This window comes from Pseudopipra pipra, chromosome Z (assembly GCF_036250125.1).
Source record: "Pseudopipra pipra isolate bDixPip1 chromosome Z, bDixPip1.hap1, whole genome shotgun sequence".
Classification (NCBI taxonomy): domain Eukaryota; kingdom Metazoa; phylum Chordata; class Aves; order Passeriformes; family Pipridae; genus Pseudopipra; species Pseudopipra pipra.
This window is the reverse complement of record NC_087581.1, coordinates 36,952,441-36,977,876: the sequence shown is the minus strand read 5'-3', so window position 1 is coordinate 36,977,876 and position 25,436 is coordinate 36,952,441. Positions and strand designations below refer to the sequence as shown.

At 37.9% G+C, this 25,436-nt stretch overlaps 1 protein-coding gene across 7 annotated transcripts; it reads left to right on the top strand.

Annotated features, from left to right (window-relative positions):
• The first annotated feature begins 406 nt into the window (after positions 1-406).
• On the top strand, positions 407-24,729 carry KIF27 (kinesin family member 27). Of its 7 annotated transcripts, none has more exons than XM_064642246.1 (18): positions 409-619; positions 1,370-1,764; positions 4,188-4,388; positions 6,359-7,296; positions 11,029-11,172; positions 13,411-13,608; positions 14,134-14,309; positions 14,675-14,808; positions 15,333-15,488; positions 16,487-16,692; positions 17,530-17,727; positions 18,074-18,187; positions 19,219-19,395; positions 20,017-20,232; positions 21,095-21,301; positions 22,124-22,322; positions 22,778-22,942; positions 24,538-24,729. In XM_064642246.1, the coding sequence occupies exons 2-17, from the start codon at positions 1,440-1,442 to the stop codon at positions 22,921-22,923; spliced, it is 3,735 nt and encodes a 1,244-aa protein (XP_064498316.1). In that variant the 5' UTR covers positions 409-619; positions 1,370-1,439; the 3' UTR covers positions 22,924-22,942; positions 24,538-24,729. The 7 variants fall into 7 exon arrangements, with proteins under 7 accessions (XP_064498321.1, XP_064498317.1, XP_064498320.1 ...); XM_064642245.1 differs by having other exon boundaries at positions 23,510-24,729; XM_064642247.1 differs by having other exon boundaries at positions 408-619; positions 11,032-11,172; positions 22,778-24,729.
• Positions 24,730-25,436: the final 707 nt, after the last annotated feature.

Here is a 25,436-nt window from a genome sequence, read left to right as displayed (position 1 = left end):
GGACATGTCTATCTCGTATTGGCCTTTTTAGCCACCAACGCGCTTGCAACAAGCGTGGGTAGTGCCTTCCCAAATCTTCGTTCGCGAAGCCTAGCCATGAGACAGCCTCCTTCCAGGTAGTTGTAGAGAGTGATGAGGTCAGCCCTGAGCCTCCTCCAGGGTAAACACCCTCGGCTCCCTCAGCCGCTTCCGTAGGCCTTGTGCTCCAGACCCTTCACCAGCTTCGTTTCCCGTCTCTGGACACGCTCCAGCACATCAAAGTCCTTACTGAACTAAGGGGCCCCGAAGTGGGCAAGGAGGGAGGGAGCGGAGCGCTGCCACTCACCCCCATGGCGGCCCGTCCCTCCCCGCGCTCCTCCGGCCGCTGGGGGCGGTGCTGGCGCGGGCGGCGCCGACATGGCGGCTGTTGCCTAGCGAGGGGCTGTAAACAGCGCGACGGGACCGGCCCATAGCCGGTGCCGCTGGCCCGGCCGCCGCCACCGCCTTCTCTTCTCCTGCCGTCCTTCCGCACGGGTCCGGCGGCACGGCCAGACGCGGCGGCAGCCGGGGGACGGCGGGCTCCGCGGCCCTTGGCGGCTCCCGAGACCGAGACGTGATCCCGTTCCCGGCTCCTTCTCAGGTTTGGAGAAGCGGCAAAGACGGAAAATGTTCTGGGCCGCCCGCACAATATCAGGGCAGTATGTTTGCTCCTGCCTTACGGCAGCCTAGGGCAAACGATGCATCCACACCGAAGTATCTCTGTAACTTCGGCGTATTGGGAATATATCATATTCCCACATTCTTTTATAAAATAGAATCCTATGAAATAAGGTTTCCCTCCCACATATGTGCTTAAAGATGGAGATCAAAATCAGAGGAAGGCTTTACATGTAGTAACTAGATACATTTAAAATCACACTTCCTTCATAGGTAACACAACTTCTTTCTCTGTGCTTGTCGAGTTACAAGTGTTTGGTGCTTCATAAGTGGAAGAGGGTTTTAAAACTCAGGTATATACATACAACTTTTGGAGTAAAAGGTTCTGTTTCACTGATTTATGTTGCCTATGCAATACGAATGCAGGAATAGGAAAATGAGAGGATTCATTGTAAGTGTTTGCTTTATCAACAGTGTCTGTTAACGAGCTCTTAAATTATAATTGCTTCATATGGCTGTGTTATGTTCAAATAGAAAATCAGGCAACTCTCAGGCTTAAGTCTGCTAGCTTGGAAATTATTAGAGGCAAAATTTATTTATTAATATAGCTGCTTTTATATTAGGTATTTTTAAAGATTGTAATGGTGCTTACTTATACTTTAGGAAATATCAACTTTCTATTTCAGAAAATTAATTCTTATTTATTATATAATGTGGAAAACTTTTTTCTTAGTTGCAGACAACTGCGAATAATGTGAACAAAGCAGTAGTAACAGATTTCTTGCTGACTATCTGAACACTGAATGGGAAGCACAGGGCTGGAGCCTGGCATGGAGGAGATCCCAGTTAAAGTTGCAGTCCGAGTCAGACCTCTGCTTTCCAAAGAAATACTTCATAACCACCAAGTGTGTGTCAGATTAGTCCCAAATGCGAAACAAATTATCATTGGAAAGGACCATGTCTTCACTTTTGATTTTGTATTTGGCAAAAGCTCAACCCAAGAAGAAGTTTATACTGTTTGCATTAAGCCTCTTCTAGTGTCTCTGACTGAGGGATACAATGCTACAGTGTTTGCATATGGACAGACTGGTTCTGGGAAGACTTACACCATTGGCGGTGACCACATTGGTAGGTTCTTTTTTTAAGCTGGTCAACAGTGTGTTTGTGCAAGTTAAATGTTTATTACCCAGTAGATGATGTAGCGGAATTTTAAGCGTTAATGAAAAAAGCTGTAGTAAGAAAAAAAGGTTTACAAAGTTTATGTGATTAATTAAACTGTTCTAAAGCCTTATCCATAAATTAGGCTATACCAAAAATATCTAAGAAGAAAAAAATTATAAATTGCTCTTTCACACTCCACATTTTAAAACTCAACTTAAACTAGAATTTGTTTCTGAAATGCAGTGTTTTTCAAGTTTTTTGCTGTGTTTATCTTACCTTGAAAATTCCTGCATTCGGTAGTTAATTGTTTGCTTGCTCACTCTGTGTTGGCTTTGTTTGTTTGGGTTTTTTTGAGAGACATTTCTGTGACATCAAAGAAATTTATTTAGTTGATTTAATTCTTCTGAATAGATATAAATAGATTATTCTAAGTCTCTTGGTAGGTATTAAAATTTTCCTTTTGTTTAGAGTCGTAGAACCACGGAATCATTTAGGTTGGAAAAAACCCATAAGACCATAAAGTCCAGTCATTAACCGATCATTGCTAAGTCCATAAGCCTGTTCCAATGCTTGATCACCCTCTCCATGAAGAAATTTTTCCTAATATCCAGTCTAAACCTCCCCTGGTGCACCTTGAGGCTATTTCCTCTTGTCCTGTCACTTGTTACCTGGGAGAAGAGGCTAACCTCCACCTGGCTACATCATCCTTACAGGTGGTTTGTAGAGAGCAATAAGGTTGCCCCTGAGCCTCTTTTTCTCCCAGCTAAAAAACCCCAGCTCCCTCAACCACTCCTCACAGGACTTGTGCTCCAGACTCTTCACCAGCCTTGCTGCCTTTCTCTGGGCATGCTCCAGCACCTCAATGTCTTTCTTGAAGTGAGGGCCCCAGAACTGAACACAGAATTTGCTGTGTGGCCTCACCAGTGCTGCGTACAGAAGGACGATCCCTGGCCTGGTCCTGCTGGCCACACTATTACTGATCCAGGCCAGGATGCCATTGGCCTTCTTGGCCACCTAGGCACTGCTGGCTCATGTTCAGCTGCTGTCGACCAGCACCCCCAGGTACTTTTCTGCCAGGCAGCTTTCCAGCTGTTCTTCCTCCAGTTTGTAGCACTGAATGGTGATGTTGTAACTCGAGGGCTAGACCCGACACTTGGCCTTATTGAACCTCATACCATTGTCCTCTTTATTCTGCTTACTGTTGTAACTTCACTTATATTCCCTCCACTAGCAGTTACTTAATGTTCCTCTAAGTAACATTGCTAGCCAAATTGTTTAGGTAGTGAGTGCCATGATCTAAAGCCATTCATAGTCCAGGAATGACAACATTTTAGTTTTATAAATATATTTACTAAATTCATAGTTAGATGTGACCAACCCTTTAGATTTTTGGTGAAAAATATTCTGGGTATCCTCTCAGAGACAAACAGTTTCCATATGCTTGAATAAAGAACACAAATTAATAATGGAAGCATTGCCCTATGCTGAATATTTAAAAAACAAAAATAGAGTTTGGTGTTAGTGTTCCATGTCTACTTCGAAAAAATAGGAAATTACTGTAAATGTTGGTCATAAATTTTGTCTCACTAAGGTGCTGCTGATTTTTTAAATTTAAGTAGCATTTGTAGTTTCTCAAACCCTCTAGATGTCATTGCCAACCCTAATGAGTAAGGATAAAGAAGAAATCTGTACTCTAAGGAGTGTAGGTTTAAAACGGACTCCATATTTTTCATAACTTTCATAACTATAACATGTAATTTAGAACTTTGAATCCTATTAATGGATGCAAACAAATATTCTGCCCCACAGAAAAAAAAAATATTTACAGAAATTCTTGTGAACACTGTGCTCGTCAGATTCCTTAGAATCATAGAATCATAAAATCAGTCAGGTTGGAAAAGACCTCTGAGATCATCAAGTCCAACCCTTGATCCAACACTGCCGTGGTTACTAGACCATGGCACCAAGTATCACATCCAGTCTTATCTTAAAAACCTCCAGGGACAGTGAATCTACCACCTCCCTGGGCAGCCCATTCCAATGTCTGATTACACTCTCTGTAAAAAATTTCTTCCTAATATCCAACCTAAACCTCCCCTGGCACAGCTTAAGACCATGCTCTCTTGTCCTACTGCTGGTTGCCTGGGAGAAGAGACCGATGCACACCTGGCTACAACCTCCTTTCACGGAGTTGTAGAGAGTGAGGAGGTCTCCCCTGAGCCTCCTCTTCTCCAGGCTAAACAACTCCAGCTCCCTCAGCCTCTCCTCATAGGACTTGTGCTCGAGAATATTCAGTAGCAAATCTCACAGACTTCTCTCAGTTTTCAGTCTTTTTAATTTATCTGACAGAATAACTGCAAGCCTCTGTGACATTTGTGCTTGTATTTTAGCATCAGTTGCAGTGGATGAAAAAGGCATAATCCCACGGGCTATTCAGGAACTATTTCAGCATATTTCTGAAAACCGTAATATTAACTTCTATGTGAAAGTATCTTATATAGAGGTTTACAAGGAAGAACTTCGAGATTTGTTGGAGCTGGAGACCTCTGTGAAAGGATTACATATCCGAGAAGATGAGAAGGGAAATACAGGTAGGATTTCAGCTCTAAAATTTGATGTGTTGGTGTATTAGGGAGGGTTTGAACCATACTGAAGCTTGAAAACCAAGACACTGTTAAAAGCTTAACAAAAACCAATATTTATTACCAAGAGGTGGCCAGCAAAACAAACAAACCCAAAAAGGAGGAAGGAGGAGAGAAATAAGCCCCCAGCACGACCTCCCCGGTTACCCAGCTGTTGCCCATAAAGTTATCTTACCGACCTAGCATACCTATAATTACCCATAGCAGAAGCTGCATCCTTGGAGAGTCAGTTAGTTCACAAACTGGCAGGCGGCCCTGCCAAAGGCAACGTTGTCTTTGGTATGAAATTAGTTCCCTCCAAGAAAGCACTATCTGCTTTTTATACAATTAATTGAGTGACCACAACCTCCCAGGAGTGGTCATCACCGCCCAGCCCGAGGCCCTCAGTCCCACCTCCCAGTTATGTAAGTGCATCTCTTCTGCGCACGCGTGGCTTTCCCTGTGCCTGCGTACTGCACTCAGGGGGGTCTTTTCCAAATGAGTCTGGGGGCGTCCTTCATCCTCCTCCTCCTCAATCTCTCCTTCAAGCGACCTTGGAGGACAATTAGCCAATCGCAGAATACCAATTAAAACAGTTTATACAAGAAGCTCTCTTCAAGGACAACTTTCCGTTTTATCAGTGCTTGTTTTCCCATAACTTGGCAGGGAAAGAGCAAAGCTTTCACAGGTGGCAGGGCTAAACACAGACCAAAAGTATCAGCATAAATTCACCCTGGTAAAGTTGTTTTTCACTTGTGTGTCCAAGTTATTCTTGCCTTCTCTTGAAAATGCTAGGGAAAAAATAGTTCAAGTTTCAGAATATAAACTCAGTTTAACTTATTTGAAGCCGTTTTGAGGTTAGATGCCTGTGAGTAATAGGTGGATATTCCAATATAGATGGAAATGGCAGATGATAAATATGCAACTATTGCTTCTGCAAATTCTGTCTAGAAATAGTGTGTAATTATTCACTGGAATAAGTATTTTAAGATTAAACCATTAAGAGGAGTAGATTTCTTTTTTGTAGTAGTAGATATTTTTGGAGGCTTTGAGATTGACACCCTCTAGGTATCTTGTTCACCACATGAAAATGCTAGAAGAATCCACATCAGAGATATTTTATTCTCAAACTGTTTGAGGTTTGGCTTTTGTTTGCTTGTTTATATCCTAATTGTTGTGTTTACTATTGTTATACTTGTTTTACTGAGCTGTCATGGTTTTCTTGTCTGTAGCTGGAAGAAGGCACTAATTTAGCACAAATCTTGAAGACAATATAATTGCTTCAAAACGATCCCACAATACATTTTAAACTATTTCTCTTCTTCAGTACAGTTTGAGTCAGCTTCAGTAGACTGTGCTAGGACATTTTCCATCATTAATTTAAAGAAAAATATGACAAAAAATATGCTTGGAAGGAGTATTTTGTAGAAGTACACTTCTACTTTATTAGGTTATTAACAGATACCTATCCCAAAGACCCAACTATCCAAGCTATTTAGGATAAAAATTCTGTTCTTACCACAGGCCAGGAATAATTTTTACTAAAAATCTTATTGGTTTTAGTATTTTTTTCTTTTTTAAACTTGCAAAATATTCTTTGAGCTGACTTTGCTCATACTTTTTCCAGCTAGCACTAGACTGTGAATTGTGTAAGGCAGTGTGCAATGTGTAAATGAGTTGTGTCTTGTGTCTAAGATACTGTTTCAAATACTGACACAATACATCCATGTATTAAATATCTGCAGGGTTCAGACGTGTTGTACCTCATGCTTTTCACATATTGATGTCTTCTTTTTTCTGTAGCTATATGCTATGACCACCTAATAATGCAGGCTTGTATGTTTCTTTAATATTTATTTAGAGTTATTACTGTAAACTTTTGCTGAAGAGTTTAGAATTAATTGGATTATTCTTACTTTCACCTGTTTTGGTGTTTGAAGTGATCGTTGGTGCTAAAGAATTCCAAGTAGAATGTGCAGATGAAGTGATAAGCCTGCTGGAAAGTGGCAATGCCGCTCGTCGCACAGGCACAACGCAGATGAATGAGCACTCTAGTCGATCTCATGCCATTTTTACCATCAGTATTTGTCAGAAGCAATCTGCAGAGTCTCAAAAAAATACTGATGCTGCACGGGATTTGATCACTTCGAAGTTTCATTTCGTGGATCTGGCAGGATCAGAGAGGGTAGCAAAAACTGGAAATACTGGTGAACGCTTCAAAGAATCAATTCAGATCAACAGTGGTCTCTTAGCCTTGGGAAATGTCATCAGAGCCCTTGGAGACCCAAAAAGGAAAAGTGTACATATTCCATACAGGGATGCTAAAATCACTCGTATTCTGAAGGACTCCCTTGGAGGAAATGCCAAGACTGTTATGATAACATGTATAAGTCCATCCTCACTGGACTTTGATGAGTCTTTAAATTCTCTCAAATATGCCAACAGAGCCAAAAATATTAGAAATAAACCAGTAGTAAATTACAACCCCGAAAAAGACCGCATTGATGAAATGGAACTTGAAATCAGATTACTTCGGGATGCTTTGCAGAACCAGCAGATCAGTAATCAGTATTTACATGACTTAAATGAAGAAAAAGCTCGTATCAGTTCACTCGAGGAGCAGCTCACCCGCCTTCAGGTTCAGTATTTCAGTTACAGAAATTGTGTAGATGAAGCCTTCCCCTTTCTACTTGATTTGAATGATGACGTTAGCTTAAGAAGAAGTCAGCGGGACAGGTTACAGAGGTGGATCACTATGGTACAGAAAGTAAGGAAGGAAGCTCTCACCGTCCAAGAAACTGACACAGGGACTGAGATCAGCCCAGAGCCACATCATGTCATGATTCTTCAGCTAAAGAAGGAACTAAAGAAATGCCAGGTATTTAATTATAAGTTCACTATTTAAGTAACTAAGTGAAAAATCAATCTGCCAAAACTTGAATTCAATTTTGAAATATGTATAAAGATGTCACCTTACAATTTGACAATTTAAATTTAATTTGCAATTTTGTATCATTTTGTTTGGCTAATCTCTGGGACATAGGTTTATTTTAATGGATCATTGAATACACAGTCATCTTAATCATGACAGAGGTAAGTAAAGGTTATATTTTGGCTAATAAGTTTCAAGATGATTCTGGAACTGAGCGGTTTTATCTCAGATTTTTATTTTTAGCTATGCTAGTATGCTAGGTCTGGCTGGGATGAAGTTAATTTTTTGTAGTAGCTCTTAGGGTGCCATGTTTTAGATTTGTAACCAATAAAATGCTGATAACACTAATGTTTTAAGTCTTGCTAAACAGTGTTTGCACAGCAACAGGCATTCTCTGTTTCTGCCTCTGCCCCTCTAGTGAATAGATTGAGGAATTCACAAATTGTGTGGAAACACACATACAACCAAGCAGATGACCCAAACTATCTAAAGAGATATTTCATGCCATACAACATCATGCTCAGCAATAAAAAGGGAGAGTAGAATATTTAGGGAGATTAGCTGTATTTTACCTGGGAACTGGTTGAGCATCAGTCAGCCTTGGGAGGTGGTGGCCTTTGCATCATTTATTTTCTTTCACTTTCCTTCTCTCCTCCACTTCACCTTCACTTACTGAACAGTTTCTATCTTGACCCACGAATTTTCTTGCTTTCACTCTTCCTTTGCTCTTCCTCCATCCCACTGGGGGTGGGGAAGGAAGTGAGAGAGCAGCTGTGTATGCTTAGCTACTTATTGAGGTTAACCTACAACAGTCTTTTTTGGCACCCAAACTGTGGCTGTCCTTTCTAGCTATACAACAGCTTCCAGGAGACATTAATGACTACTTTCAGATTTTCCTGCTTTGTGTGCTGTTTATCACTCTGTTTTCCTTTGCTTGGGAGACCTATGAAAAAAATACCAGCCATCAGCCTAATTTGGTATTTGGGTCTTGCACTCTGGGTGTCCTAGTACACCAAGAACCAATAACTATACTTTTCCCCTCTTCTCTGAGAGACATTTTGTGGAGAGAGGGAAAAATGACACCTATCCCTTTTTCTCCTTCAGGGCAGTTTTTTATAGCCTTGAAGCCTATAGGCTTCTAAGTTCTTTCAGTATCCTCTATAAACCAGACCATGTTTATAGTGATGTGTTGTGATCCCAATTTTGATTATTGTTCATAAGGTTAAACAGCTAATTGGGGATGCCACACAGGGACATTCTCTAAGGCGATTGATATCTGGGATATCAGTGTGTATGGGAGGAGTTGGGAAGGTGTGCAGGGTCATTGCTGCCTCTGACAGCTTGGGATTTCGTGCCTGAACAGGCTCATTAACCCATCAAACTAACACATCATTTGAAGGAGGGGAGGTGAAACACAATGACTTGTAAAGCTGTGTTAGACCTGGCCCATGCCTTTAAAGTCACTGTCCAGTGCTCTTAGAAATGCAGGAGGTTTTCCTGATCTAAAAGACCACAAACAGGCATTGAGGAAGTCTCTTGCTCTGAGGCCACACAAACAAGACACTAAACCAGAGACTGAACCCTCAACTCTAATAGTTGCTCCTGTAGTCAAGAAGAAACAGTGGAGGCAGAGGTCAACTTAGTAAGAGAAGCAGCAGCTCCTGCTCAGAGGAGGAGAGAGAAAGAATCAGAAGAGGCAGCCTGTTCTGCAGCAGGACAGGAAAGCAAAGAAACAGAAATAATAAGAGCTGGAAGCTACCCAGTCCCTATCCATGACCAAGCTTCAAGATGTGTGTAAAGATTTTGTCTGACAGCAAGAGGAGCTAATTGCTACCTGTTTGCTCCAGAGCTGGAGTAGTGGGGTTGACAGTCTGGAACTAGAAGATAGGGAAGCAGCAACTGGGATCCATTGCTGGGTACTGTGGGATTGACAGAGGGATCAAAAGAGGGCAGCCACCTGCAGCCTCCAGTGGTGACTCTTACTGAGCTTTTCCTAACCTGTATTTCTTCAGCAATATTCTCACAAAAAATTCCTGTATTTTATTTTCATGACCATGCCTTTAACTAACTGTGTTTCTGAACTATTTATAGATTTCTTTGTCTAATCACTTTTCTAACACTTGCTTTTGTGTTAGATATCAACTCTTGCTTTTTAGTGGCATCATACTTGTTTATGGTTTTCTAGCTGAGGTGAGAATTTCAAAACAAGATATATGAGTCTTAACACGCAGATATCCCATAAGGGTCCCGTCCTGCTGGTAGTTCTAATTAGCTGTTTCTCAGACAGCAGAAAATAATCCTAGGCAATGATCTATGGGGGGAAGAGCTCTCAGCCTTCTCCAGCATGATAATGTCTCCTCATAGAACTGAAACATGATCAAATAAATAAATCTGTTTGGGAACATCCCCATATACATTTAGGAAGTACAAATTTTGGATATGCTGAGTTAAAAGGTTGACTATGAATAACAAAATGTAAGAAATAATGCAGATTGTTGTATGATAAACAGTCTCAAATTTATTTTATAACTTAAAACAACTGTACACTAGTTGGAAACTGAGTGAAGTTCTGACATAAGATGAATGCTAGAAAAACTAATTTGAGTCTGTCGTGTAGTGGAAGGAGACAGTGCTCCAACAAGTTAGAATTTTGTAACATCAACACATTTTTAGTTTGCACACCAAACTGCCATGTCTGTAGACTGTTATCAGGCAATTGCATAAACAAATGTGGTCTTTTTTTTGTTCTCAAGCAATCTAAGTCACAACTTTTTTCTTCTTCATTGTCTTCTGTGGCTTATTTTAACCCCCTGTTTCCATGTTCAAAACAGTGTAAGAGCTTAGCTTAGACTTAAATTTCCCCAGGAGGAGATGGTTAAGGAAAGGCTAAAATAAATGAGTAACTACAGACTGTAGAGCAGTGTTTGCATATGCCAGATTTAGTGGCTAATAGTGGACCCATTCTTGTGTGCACATACCCATTTCTTTTCTAACAGCTATGATCGCGTGTATAATGCTGTCTTACACAAAATTAAAATACTGGCATTGTGAATTAGCCGTAGGTAACAGCCAAACTAATTTGTGCCTCCACCAGCAGGACTCGTGGAGAAAAAAATAGGAAGAACGGGAATGAGAAGGTTTGTGGGTTGACATTATGTTTCAATATTTTGTATTTGGCTTCTACACGTTTCCTGGAAGAGTAACAACACTTGGAAGTCTCCTTCAATCAGTACTGGATTATTCATTCAGACAAACACCTGAAGAAGCATTCTTACAGTTTCTTTAAGCTGTTATCTGAGTTTCAGAACAAGAACAGCTGTTCTTATTTTTTTCATTTGATGAGTGTATTAATCACAAGATGCTGAGATCTTGTAACAGCATGTAACAGCATGCTAAGGAGAATAATTGAATTCAGATATATACTTCAGTAAAGGAGCTTTGGTTATGAGTAAATTATTCCTTTTGGAAGAATGAAACTTGTCAGAACAAAATCAATAGATGAAACGGAAGTGAAAAAATAACTGGTAGAAACTGCAGATAACCACATAGATAATTTGCCATACATACCTCAAAACTTTGCAGTTTTGATCATGTCTTTTAACAACAAATGAGCTTTTATTTTCCAGCTTTTCCACTTTCCGCCCTTTTCCCCAGCTGAACTCTTCTTGTATTATCTAGCAGGCACTAGTTATGGATGAAGAAGTATTCAGCCAGAAGGATCGTGAAGTCCAGATACTACAGAATCAGATAAAGACATTACTACAGGAAAATGAAGAACAACTGGAATCTTTAAAGGAGGCTCAAGAAACACATAGATTACAGGTATTTTTCCACTGATACACATGTATCTGTGTGAATGCATTCAACAAGTCCCTGTACTTTTTTTTATTTAACTACCAGTCAATATTAGAAACATTTTGATTGAATTAGAGCTGTATCACTTAATCAGTTGGGTTCATCTAGTGGATGGACCACAATAATGTGATTCTTGAAGTCTGTATGTAAGCCTAGCTGTGCCACAACCCTCCTGTATAACCTGAGATGAATCATTCACTCTCTCAATGCCTTCCTGTTATGCTTCAGGATTTGCATTATTGTTAAGTAGTTTCAGGACAAGTAATGAATTAGAATTTGAAAGACTTTGAAAGATTCTTTAGACTCTAAAATTTACTGTAAATAATTGAAAAGTTGCATTGAAACTGATTTTGTTATAGCTTTATTAAGAATTAGAGTATTATTCCATTTTGAGTTTGCAAGACAGAATTCCATCCTAACTTTCTGATCATTCACTAATAGAGAAAACTGAGTGACATAATGGAAAGAGACATAATGAGAAAGAGGCTTCTTGCCTCTTTCCTTCTCTAGATCTTGTGCTTGCTAATGAAATTAAGATGGCTATCATGTGCATAACATTTTAAGATCAAGAAGACTGCAGATAGAATAGTTAACATTCTGCCAGTGTTGCCTGTCACATGGATGACAGATAAATTATTATATGACTTTTTTAAGAGAAAAGCATAAACATGGATAGCTAGTGCTCTTCTCCTTATTATACTTTGTCTCCTTTTTCCTCTTCTTTACTGATGGCTTGGGCATAGTCAATGACTGAAAGGTACGTATACTAGTCATCATCTTTTTCTTTCCTCTGTCACTGTCTTTCTTTTCTGTCACCTCTGTCTAGATTTTTATTTTTAACCTGTACACCATAGTGTCAACATACCCTGTGATAATGCTTATATAAATTCTGGAGGATACAAGGTAGGATCCAAGAATATGTAACAGTGTAGGTAAAAGATCATGACTCTTTCGGTATTGGAGACAGCAGAGAAGCTTGGGAGCTTTCAGGCACCATTTTGGTATTTATTTCACTAAACTGCCATTTCTATGTAAAAACAGATAGAATAATGAAAAGCAAGTACTTTTGTCAAATCTTTTAAGTTTTATTCACAGGAATATGTAATTTAATGATACATGATAGAATAAAAACTTTAAAAGTAACAAGTATTAGGTATTAAATGTTTATAAAGATATGTATTTATGGAATGGGTGTTACACTGTGGGGTTGTATGTACAATAGTATCAGGGACAAAAATTCTTAAAAGGGTTAAATAATACCTTCTAGTCAATCAGTTAGCTGTTGCTGCTTCCAAAATGATAATAAATGTGATATTCATACATATATTCTATTTCCTGTAACATAGGGATAATATGTACTGTATTCCAAAACAACGTCAATATGTAAGGCATTGTATGTTTGTGTTTGGAAGGAACTTTCAATCTAAGAGAACAGCATAAGAATGAATAGAAACTTATACTCAAAGTAGGAGAATGCAAAATGTATCATGAGCTATTCTTCAGCTTTTTTGTTGTTGCAAGGCCAGATTTTAACCATACTTTGAAAAGAATCAAAAACAAGAGAGTGAATTGAAAATTTATATAATCTTGGCCTTGTGGATAAATTAGTTTAGATAACATAAGTACTTTTGAACGATGTACAGAGAATGCTGTAGGAGAAGCAGACAAGATCTCCAAACTATCATTACCAACAAAAGCTGAGGCTGGGTGGAAGAAAAAAGGAGCAAGTCATCCTAGGACATGTACATGTTTCTGTTTATTTTTACAAATAATCTTTCAAGTGGAAGTGCTCAAAGAGAAAGACAAAGCCCATATACATGTTTAATTCATAAGACTCAGACCATGAGTTTCATTTGAACATTTTTTTTGAATTCCCATTTTATTTCTCCATAAACACCCATATAAAGGAATTTCAAGCTGCTAATTACGTTGTCCGCCTCTCACTAGATGCCTAGATAGGCTCATGTAACTTAACTGGGATAGGTTTTTCTAAAAAAAATGTGTCTAAAATTTATTGGAGTTGGTGTGTGAGTGGATTGATGATATGTCATAGCATTTGTAGTTTGTTACAGAATTTGCCTGTGCCCAGCAGAATAATTTAGGGTCAGTGAGTGATTTACAAGATTCATGACCTTTGTATGGAATTTAGAAATAGTGAATATGATACAGAGCTCACTTTTGCTTTGTTATTTTTTTCCCCATGAGACTGAGAAAATGGTAGAACAGCAAATGCTTATTGATCAGCTAAAAGAAAAATTAGAGAAGATTACAGATGTGAAAACTTTAGGTATCTCAAATGCTTGTGAAGATGGGTCAGCATTTGCAAGGAGGCCCTACAGTGTCCCACTCACAAAAAATCTGCTACGCTCCCTTCACCCACCTTCAGGTACAGAGACCCAAAAGGTAAGGTCTGCCCAAATCTTACATTTTTGCCCCTCTACTTTGTAATGATTATGGGCCAATAATTAGACATGACATGAAAGTGGCTTTCTCAGATACTGCTTAGCTTCTCTTTAAAGACTCTGAAAAATTATTTTCTTGCAACACTTGCTATGCCACAATTATCCAAAATATTCAGGCTTAAAATTCCTACTTACAAGTGCTAAGGCTCTAATATTTTCTGGTGTTTTTCTGGGGGTTTTGAGGGTTCAGACACAAAACATTAACAAAAATGAATTATTAATTTTACGACTGTATTGAATATGTGGAATAACGAGTTTCTAACAGTGCCTGCTTTCACATTTGAAGCTCTTGCAAAACCATTTGTTACAAAGGTATTCAGAGTTATTAGAGAAAACTTCTAATTTTGCTTATAAGCTCAGGTGATGTCAGAATTTTAAATTGAAATATTTTTAAAATATCAGTAAAGAATTGCTAAATTGTTGCAGCTGTTTTTACCCATCACTATTTTTGTGTGCTCTCTGGCAGGTGTATACCGGCCCCTGTGCCTTCTCCCTGGACAGGATAATGGCAGAATTCCATGCTCGCAGACAGATGACACTGAGCAAGATAGAAGATCAGGATAAAGTCCTTCACTGCCACCTCTCTGATCAGAGTGACGAAGAGGAAGAAAATACAGGCAGCAAAGACAAAACCTCATTTAAGTAATTTTTTGTTCTATAACTTTTGTTACAGACAAATGCATAGGTATAAAGGTAGAATTACTGCCTAATCCTGCCATGATATGAGACTATCTGTAATGTTACTTAGGGTAAACTTGTGGGACCAACTGGGCATATTGCAGAATAAGTTTGATAAACATAGGTTTAACAAAGATTGCGTAATCCATGGTTTGGGGCCAGAATCTGCCATGAATATCGGGGGTGGTGTGGAGCATAGATGGGAAAGAAGGTACAAATGCCGTGGTAAGTTTGGGATTCTTTTCTGTTAGAATCATAAGATTTGCACGAAGCAAATTATATCCCTGATTATATATTTGCAGTTTAGCATGTTTATCGTTCTTCCTTAGGCATTCCATAAACCAAACATGGACACAAAATCAGGCTTCTCTGTGCACTCTTCCTGATCTAAGTGACATGAAATGTCAAATAAACAAGTCTGGTTTATCCAACAAATTTGTGCTACAGATTGACACAGCCACAGGTAAAATGGAAGTCATAAGAGCAAATCTTATTACAGTATCAGCATATGCAAGAGTGTCTTTAGCACATGTAACTATTTTTCCCAGCAAAATGTGTGTATTTGATACGAATATTTTTTTAGTTACAGCTCAATGTAGGCTTTCAAGATTCTATTCTTTCCTTTTCTGAAACTGATGTAAGTAGCCTTAGTATTTAAGTAATATTTGTTATCCAGAAAGCTAGTTAGATATAATCCTTCGTACTTCTTCAGTGAAACAAAATGGATTCTCTTATCTTACCAGAAATGCACTGAAATGTTTTCAGGAATATTTTTCCTCATACTTAGAATCTTGAAATGCAAGTGCATACATTTCTTTTCCTGTTTAGACGCATAGCAGGGAAAAGACTCTTGGTGCTATTCTCTCCTTTTGATTATTTTACTTCATGTGGAAGCACTCCACACAGACAGTGTTCCAGAGCACTACCTTTTTGGGTACAGCATGTATTCCAGATTTTTTATCTCCATTTTGCTTTGTTTTTTTCAAGGTGAAAAGATTGACAGCCTCCAGAAAATTCATGTTTTTAACATGCAGAAGTTGAAGATTTCAGAGTTGAGATTCACTGAGACTGAGCAAAAAATAAGAGAACTTGCACTTAATATCAAAAGGAAAGAGGAACTTATTAAGGAATTAGTAAGAACAGGTAACTGGCTACTATAGGGATAACTGGAGTGAAGATATTCAGAAAAAAAAGAAAAGCCACAAAAAAACTGAAGTCCTGCATGTCTTAGTTTTTACATAGCTACCTTACACAAGAATACTTTTAACAATTTAGATTTATAACTTTTGCTGATTACTTGCTATAATTGCACTGAGGGCTGTACATTTTGATTACAGCCTACTCTGCTATGATATGCAGATGTATTGTTAAATAATTTTTGTACTTTGTTGATTGTTGCTCTTATCCAACAATAATGTAATTTTTCATGTAAGCTCAGTGCTACTGATCTCTTCATGGACATGTATTTGTCATATGGTGTCTGGGATAGGAGACAAGATACATCCCTGTATCTTCTGTGTTTTAGCACAGTAGAGAAACAGGAGTTGGAAGTGGATGAGGGAAAAGGTCAGTGTCCTTGTTAGCCTACATCCCTTACACATCTGTCCTGATACAGAAACTAGCCTTATGGTGACAGTAAGGATCTCTCTGCTCAGCTCCTTCAATCACACTTCTCTCCTATGCTTACCTTCTCTTGGGGTTGTCTTTTGGCACTGAGGAAGACTCTGTGCCCTACCGCCAATTGCCCAAACAGGACAAGTCACGAAGTAGTAACACTATCCAAGGCTTTTTCCTAATTATTAAGCTTAAAGCTGAATAATAAATAAATGGCATATTATTCTGGAAAAAAAAAAACCAAACAAATTTATGAAATACAGGGAGCCATTTTGGCAAACACTACAATAGGCAGAAGAATTTAACTTTGGCAGTCAGGTGGCATTTGGTGACATCAGGTGACTTGTGAAAAATTCATATATAGGACTCCTTCCTTTATGTCCATTTCAGAGTTACAAGGGAACTGCATATTCCTTTAGTATTGGAAATTGAATCAGAAATTATTGATTTAGCCAGAACAAAGTAAGTAATGATTCAACTACAAAATTGAGTATTACATTTCAACTGATTATTATGCTGTCTTTAAGGTAAGGATGCTCAGTCTGTAAGTAGGCAATATTCTTTGAAGATAACTAAACTGGAGCAAGAAACTGAACAGGCCAAAATGGAACTGGCTGAAACACAAAAGCAGCTTCAGGAGCTGGACAGTAAAGAGGTGAGAGATGTTCCCGAGAAAGTCAAGTTACAAAAAGAGTTCCGGAAGAAGATGGATGCAGCTAAGTTGAAAGTGCAGGTATTTCTGGTCTGACTATTAAGAGTTGCAAATCTCTGTCTCCCTGTCATATCTGAACCTTAACACTCTGCTTGTAAAATTCTCACCTGTTTTACACTTTAGAAGTTGGCTGGATTGAAGTAGCTAATGAGAAACTTAATACTATTATACTCAGAATGCTATTTAACATATACATGGTTAGATACATACAATATTTTCTTGGTAGGTAAGAAGCCAAAAAAGAAGTGGGAGATATAGGATGTCCATATACCATTGTATGTAGTATCATAAAAGAACCTATACAAGGAGACTATTACAAGTTTATTACCTGCCATAAAATCAATGTTTTATGAAAATACTATATAAATTCCAGCTCTAAGCAAATTCATGTGATAGTTTGCAAGACCAGGCCCAGTACAGTCATATTTGTTTGACACTGACCTTCTGTTTTTAAGTTCTGCTACACCTAAGTTTAAATTCTGTGTAGGGCCAGCTTAGGTGCTCTGTGCCTCTCGATCCTAGAATGGTGGGTCAGAAAAGTTCCATGCGGAAAAAGGTAGTTGGCTTATTGGCTCGAGCTCAGAACCAGCATTCTGTCACCATTATGTCTCTGCACATTTTCTAGAGCTGTTAGATTTTACTACTTTCACCGTTTTGCCGGGCATGAACTGTATTTTACCTTTTTTCTGCCTGTGCGACTTTACCAGTTAGCTCAGAAACCACAGGAATATCAGGTGATTGTTTGGGCAGAAGTTAGTAAGTCTTGCTGACTCTAAGAATTCAGTGAAATAAAGAATGAAGTTGAGTCTTAGTTATAAGTTTTCCTGGTATTAACTGAAATTTGACATGAATATTCAGGCCTTACAGAAGAAGCAGCAAGACACTAAGAATCTGGCTTCCTTATCTAACCAAAGTGAGAGAGAAGCAACGGAACTTGAGCAGAATGTGGCTCAGATGAAGCATCAGCAATCCCAGATACAGAAGAGACTGTATGAGGAGAGTGAAAAAAAGAAGCAACTAGAAGCAGAACTTCAGCAGGACCAGCAACAAATTAAGGTAGGATTTTTCCTGTTTCTTTATGACAAAGATTTAGATGCCCCTGCTTCCTCAAAGACAATAAACTATACTGCCAGGGTTTCCATAATTTTCAGTAATGATTTAATAACTTTCTGGATAAATGCACTCAAGAAATTGTGTGTAAACATTTTCACATAAATCTTCAGTTTGCCTTTCTCTTTCAGCTTTTTTTTTTTCATTTTATTACATGATATCTAGTTCTAAATTGCAATTTTACAGGTAAATTTAGGGTCAGTATTTCAGATTATATACTTGTGTGAACTCTGACATTAAATGCATTTGACTGACTGATGCAGGAAGAATGGTGCTTTTTGTTTGTTCATAGGAATTTCAACTTAAGATGGAGCAACAACAGAAGATCCTTGAACTGAAGGATAAAGAAATTTCTGCTTTCAAAAAGAAGAAAAATAACTCTGTGGGAACTCCACACAAACTACAGGTAGTTAATCTATTCCAAATCTGATAAAAAAAAAAATTTTCATCCCTAGTCATATATCTTTGTGAACTGTTTGGAAAAAGAGTGTTCCATCATAGTTTTGTCTTCTTTTTTGCTGTAGCAAAAAATGGCAATATAGTCTAGCAGCTCTTTTACTCTTTTTCAATGAAAGAAAGAAAGGAGGGCCTTTAAAGTTTTTTTCCCTACAATTTGTCAGAAATGCTGATTCAGAGACCCAAGAGTTCCAACAGGTTTGGTTTTCTAGTAGGTTTGAGGGTGATCTTGTTGTGCAATCTTATAAATGTTCCATGGGTTGTTTGGGGATTTTATTTTGTTTGGTTTTCTACTCTGACATAAATTACTGTGGTCTCTGCTTTTGGTTGTTCATAACAGGGCTAGAAAAGTATGTGTTCTATGCAGTGGTGCCACCTACATTATTTCAATGTGGACACTGGAACCTGAGTTACCTAAAGTCTTTAAAGGCTAAAAGAAGTTTTAAAAGTTAAATAAATGCAACTGTTAAGCCCTGATAAACTGTGGCTTCAGAATAAATTTGTAATGGACTATGCTAGCTGGATCAGAGATGCCATTTACTGTATTTAATTCTTTCAACATCACAGTTTCTTGTCTCCTAATGTTTTTTCCACAAAGAGCCGTTCTTGGGCAACTATAATGCAATGATGATGGGCTAGCTGAATTCTCATGGTACCTTCTAAACCTAGTTGCTGTGCTTAGGTAGATGACATCTATTTATATAACTGTTCTTAGAAAAAGAATATCTTTCACTTAAATGCATCTGATACAAATTTGTTTATATGAGATATAGCAATATAAAATTGCTGAGCCCCTTGTTAAGTTAGTCCAGTTTCTGTATTATTTTTAGCCAAGATATTGTTGCAGAATTAAAGTTAACATTAGAAATGTCAATGTCTGCTACAGTTTTATCAGTAATTATAAAAAAGATAAACATTATAATAGAATTCTGACCCAAAAAGTCCTGGCTAATGCTCTCTGGATCTGTATTGAAACTTTAGAAATTAGAAGAGCAAAAGAAGTGGTTGGATGAAGAAATGGAAAGAATTCTTCAACAACACCAACAGTTAGCAGAACTAGAAGAAGATTTAAAGAAAAGAGAAGCCATTGTAGCCAAAAAAGAAGCATTATTGCAAGAGAAAAGCCACCTGGAAATCAAGAAATTGAGATCTAGCCAGGTAATTTAAGAAAATTAAGGCTGACTGAAAGACTGGGGATGGGGTGAGGGGGGAGGGAACACAGACAAAATAGCAGAGGAGGCTCAAGCCAAGTGTCTTTAAAGGTGATGTAGGTACTGGGTGGCTTGACCAATCAACATTTAAAATGTAAATAACTCAGACAATCATTTTTATTCACCTTTTCTCTCCAAAATTGCAAACCAAACCAAACCAAACAGTTCTGAACTGTGGAGTTCTGTTAATGCAGAGCATTAACTAATGTGATATCCATGATATCATATTATTTATGAATATGACTCAGTCCTTTTGCAAACTAGAGAACATGACAGGGAAATATCTTGCAATATTTGTTTTTCAGTAGCAAAAGTGAATTGAGCTTGAAGTATCATTGTCACTTATAATGACTAGTCCCTTTAGTATGTAGAAAACTGCACCTTGAGTGTTTTTGTTTTCTTTCATCTTTTGTATGCTTTATGGTAGCTGTCTGCGCAAAATTAATGGGGTTCCATTGCAAGAAGCAAGCAACTTTTTCACTTCAGAATGTGACAGTTTCACCTACTTTTTTCTTACTGAAAGGGAGTATCTCAGTCTTATAGCTGTGGTTGCTGTGGTTTTTTTTAGGCCTTAAACAAAGATAGTGTGAAATTGTCTGCTCGCTTAAGTATACTGGATCAGGAGCTGTGTGATAAAAGTATGCAGCTTCAGGGCAGCACCACTGAAGACAAGACAGACATTTTGGAAAAAATTCAGGTTCTCCACATGGAAAGGGATCAGCTGCTCAGAAGGAGAAATAGTGTGGATGAGAAACTGAGAGAAAATAAAGTGTTGTCAACTGAAGTAAGTAAGCACCTCTGAGAGATAAATATAGATTTTAGTTAGTGTTAGATAATAATGTCTCCAAATATTAGAAAAGCTAGAACTAAGGAACTGAGGTTGTGTATTTTTGTAAATAGCAATGTTAGAATACTGCTGTGATAGCACCAATTACATGCTGGTAACGAAGTTGAAGTTCAGAGGGACTTAATTCAGATAGTGCCTTGCCAAGTCTACTGGTCTAAGAATCATACAATGAGAATAAGGGAACTAGAAGTTCATCAGTTTATCACAGGCAGATATTTTAATGTCATGACACAGAACAAGCAATGTGCTCACATAATAACATCCCCTGAATATTTTCATAGGATTTTGTGGAATAACAAACTTCACCTAAAGGACTCCATATTTTTACAGCAAAAATAAGTCATATTACCTAGATGGCCCACACTTGAGTTGATTGAAATCATTATGTTGAAGATGTAATAAATCTGCAGTGCTTCAGGCCACACATTTCTGCCACTTCCCTACACAAGTTTTGGTCACCAAACTCCTTATTGACCTGTAAAAACTAGCACAACCAAAAAAAAAAAATAGCAGAAGTCAACTATTGTGAGGATGAGGAAAGGATAAAAAAGGAAACATGACTTCTGGTTTTCATCTGATCAATCTCTGTATCATGCTAGGAGTACTATGGCAGGAAAAGACAGATGTCCTAGATTTGCACTCTACCTCTTGTTTTTCCTGTTCCATTGTCTGTGCTACTACTACTACTTCTTATCCTTAAGTTTAGTTTTGCTCTTGAGAGTGAAGTTAAAGATGTCTTGAAAGATTAATTCTAAGCTTTTTTTCTTAAAAAAAGTTTTGCTCATGTGTTTCTCTGTAGGAAGAACATGTCCTTTTCCAACTAGAAGAAGGAATTGAAGCTCTGGAGGCTGCTATTGATTACAAGAATGAAAGTATTTATAATCGCCAGCACTTGCTTAGGTCATCTTCTCAGAGTCTTTCACAGAGTGAGAATAATGTAATAGGGAAACTAGTTTCCCTGTCTGCTGCTGAGCTCAGAGCTATTATCATCAATTATTTCAACAAGGTTTGTTTTGGCTAATGAATAATATTTTATTCCATTTTATATTACTGTTCTAAATAATGAAATGGTAGCAAGAAGTAAAAATAAATTTAGGAAACTTTTGGTGAAAATCTCTTCAGGTTACATAGATCTGCTATTAATTCACATATTTTAGTTTTTATGTTAACCTAAATAATATACTTGTGTGTTAGCTTTGTATATCTTGTTTTGAGGTCATTGGCTTGAAAGGTGCTGCAGATATGGATATTTCCTTCCCCCTTTCCAGTGCTCTGTTTTGCTAACTTTCAGAGCAGCAGCATATTTAAATAGTGGTGTTGTATTGAAATTCTTCCTGACTGCAGGCTTTCAAGAAAGCTTCATAAAGCTCAGGCTAATATTTCTACTTTTTTTTTTCTAAATTCAGTATGAACTAGTTTTGCATTAGTTGCCTGCAATGTGTACAGCTACATACTGAAGAATTATACTGATATCTGGAAACATAAAAATGAAATGCATTAGAATATGGTGTGTCTTTGTAACTTTGGATGATTTTGTAAACAAGTTGTCTGCAGGATGCAAGTTGGAAGTTTTTCAGAATCAGGAAGCCACTGTTGTTTCAGTTTAAATTTTGTACAGAGTATTAAAAAATCCACTAGTCCATGTGATCAAAAGGTACACAGTTCAGTTCTAAAGTGTCAGCTGGTAGCAATGGCAAGTCTGTTTCCAGAATAAGCCTAATGGCTTGTAGAGATCATTGGTTTTGTATGTTTTAATCTATTACGCTGAAGGGTAAAAGGTTTTCTTAAAATGCTTTGATAAATCAAAATAAGTGTATTTCTTTCTTAGATTGTTGGCCTACGTGAGTCTGAACGAAAATTACAACTGCAGATTGAAGAACAGGAAATGAAGGCTATGGACCGGGAAAACATAATACATGAATTAGAATCAGCACTTGGACACATGAAGTTGCAGTGTGACAGGCAGCTCACCCTCCAGCGCAAAGAACACCAGAAAAAAATACAGCTGATATTGCATCATTTGAAAGGTATCTGCTGCTTGGAATGGATCGTACAGCAAGTATTGTCTTCAGTCACTACAGAGAAATACTGTATTCCAACTGAAAAAATAAAAGAATAAGGTTCAGAGATATATTTTGGCTGTCACTAATTCTCATGTCATGTATGATGCCAAGGAACAGACACATGGTGTCTGCATGGAAGGAAAATTATATCTTTTTTAAAGAAGTATCAGAATTGTTGTATTTTCCTACTGAATTTACTGATATTGGAAAGTTGAAATATACTGCTCCTGCTGATCTTGATCTTCCAAATACTATTAAAACTGACAAGCAGGGTTGACATGGCCTTTTCAATCCTGTGTCATGCTAGTTAAGATGTGCACATTGCAAGCAAAGTGCCATCAAGATACAAGACATACTCTGTCTAGCTGGGCATCTTGATTTCTGACATTTGGTTCTTAAACTAGTTTTATTTCTTCCAGAACAAGAGAGTGAAGGTATTGCAGAAACCTCGGAAGAGTATGAAGTAAAAGTCCAGCAACTGGAAAAGGAATTATTTTTCTATAAGAAAACCAGCAGAGAGCTGAAGAAGAAATTGAAGGGCCTCTTTGGAGAGACATCCCATTAAATATTGCCATCCAGTAAATGTGAGCATATTATCTGAAACTGTTTATGCAATGGTCAGTAGACCATTTGAAGAGGGTGAACATACATCAGATAGCTGTAAGTGCCATATTTTTACTGAACTGTTCTTCAGGAATATATTACACCTCTCAGTTTCAAGGGAGAGACAACATTGATTTATAGCTGTAGCAGTGGTATAACAGTGGTTTAAATTTTTGTTCTGTTTTCCCTGGATTCTAATATAATTTCAGCATCTACAACCTCAAATTATTATGGTTAACACAAAGGAATTTTGGTATCTGAAAGGGTCTGAATGGTATTAAACTAACAGCTTTGTTATATGTCATGCACTTGATTTCTTAAAAGTTACTGCGAGATTGTCAATGAAAAATTCCATGCTTTTAGTTACTAACTAGTTACATACTAAGGCTGAAAGAGAGGATTTACATACTTGTAGGGAAAAAAAAGTGCTTTCTAATGTGATTCTGTGCTTTGACATAAAAAATCCTCAACCAACTCAAAAAACCCAAAAAACACCAACAACCAACAGTTGCTATAAGTTTTTAATTGTTCTATGTCCTACTTGCCAGAATCCAAACCTACAACAGAGCTATTCACATGGAGGAGAAAAGAAGGTTCAATTTCATCGCTATTTCAGTTGCCTCATACCTCTCGATGACACCACAATACCTAACATACACAATACAGCCTTCTTGGCCCCATGTTTCTCTTTGAGGCTCAGCAAGACCGGTTCTTCCTCCAGCAGATGCTTCCGTTTCTTTCCACGCTGACAATGCTGTGCCTTCTACAAAGAAATGCCAACCACTTCCCTGCTACTCCCAGAGTGAAGTAAGGCTTGGCTCTTGCCCTCTGGGCAGGATAATGAGCCAACACATTCATTACCATAAAGTACACCATCAAACTGTGAACATGAATATTCCAGAGACTGGATTATACATGAACATGGGAAAGAAGCATGTAGTTAAGGACAATGTATCCATGTCCTGAATATTCATAGGGAAACACCTATCCTAGGCAAATTGTAGCAATGGAAAGAAGGGAGAAGACGCCTGTGAATATCCACATTTTTCAAATGCATATACTTGCAAGTTTTTTAAGAAATACTATGCATTTAGTTATTTTTCTTTTTCATACATTGTGAGGCATGTTGCTATATAATGTAATAAAAACACTTTATAATTTGTTACTGAGCTTTAGAAATAATAAAATCCCCTTGTGTATATTGCAGTCAAATTTGCAGAATGTGTTTTGTGTATTGTATTAGTATAATTGCTGACTGTTTTCCAATGTATGAATAATTTCATTTTTGTCATAGTTCAGTTGTTTCAAGACTGCCTACTAGGATACATTACAAGTTAGTATGGTGAGGCTTTTATTAACAGCACCTTCTCAGATGAGAGTAATGGCTAATTCCTCTGACGTTTTTGTAGATGGTGAACTCTTTGAACAGGAAGGACAAAATGTGAGGTGCTGATAATTTCTTACCATGTTCATGCTACAAGTTACTGCTGCTGTAAAACCATATTGACTGCCTATGGGAGGCGCTCAGAAGAGTTGTAACTTTCAGCTATTTATCTCCTGATAAATTTCATTTTAGGTAACAGTGCTGGTCAAGAGGAAGCAGAAATTGCTTCTGAAGATTTCAAGTGAAAACAGCTATTAAAGTTCATATATTTATTAACTACAAGTAAAAGTACTTCTTTGAAGCATCAGAAAGCTCCCAATCTGTCAACCTGCTCAGTGTACTTTAAGCAATGAACAAAAATAGTAATAAACTAATTTAAAATAATTCTATGCGTCTTTACTGGATTTTGTTATGTCAGTTCCTCATTGAAATTTTTTTGGGTTTTGCTTTAGATACTATCTAGACGCTGCTATAATGGACTGAAAATAGGGAGAGAGAGACCTTTTCTCTAGCTAGTCTGGTGTATAGGAATACCCTGTAATTATTAACAAACAAACCTTTTTTTTTAGCATATGGTGAATCTGATTTCCAATTTCAGCTATATGTGGGAGCCCAAACCCAGCTTTCAGCAAAAGAAAACAAGGGCTGACAAACACCTCATGGTCTGAAGGAGCTGGACCCTTCTCACAAGACCTGTTAAAGTTCTACCTTATGGATTAAGCCTGGCTCCAGCAGAAATCAGAAAGGACTCTTGAGATGATTGTATCAGACCATGTCTAAACCCCTTTAATCCCTTTCCCCCTATGTAATCTTGGTTGAGGGAAATATTTAACCCATTGGGCAACGGTAGTAAAAACTTGTGTAATTCCCTAATTAACATAGCTCGTCCTCTTCATTAACATGTCCAGCCCCAGATGCCTTTAAAATAGTGTTCTTGTGTTCAATAAACTATTCCAGTTCCCCCATACTGGGATCGTGTCTAGCTTTCATTTTTCAGACCGCCACTAATGTCGCCACAACCGTGGGGCTGAGAACCTTCTAACATTTAGAAGATTCGTCAGCCATCGGCTGGCTGGACCAAGGGAAGCAGC

What these genes read in the sequence shown, in the direction of transcription:
- KIF27 (XM_064642246.1), top strand. Translation starts at nt 1,440, where the DNA reads ATGGGAAGCACAGGGCTGGAGCCTGGCATGGAGGAGATCCCAGTTAAA. An exon ending in AGATGAGAAGGGAAATACAG is followed by an intron (nt 4,389 to 6,358) that starts GTAGGATTTCAG and finishes TGGTGTTTGAAG; the next exon opens with TGATCGTTGGTGCTAAAGAA. An exon ending in TCATCAATTATTTCAACAAG is followed by an intron (nt 21,302 to 22,123) that starts GTTTGTTTTGGC and finishes TTTCTTTCTTAG; the next exon opens with ATTGTTGGCCTACGTGAGTC.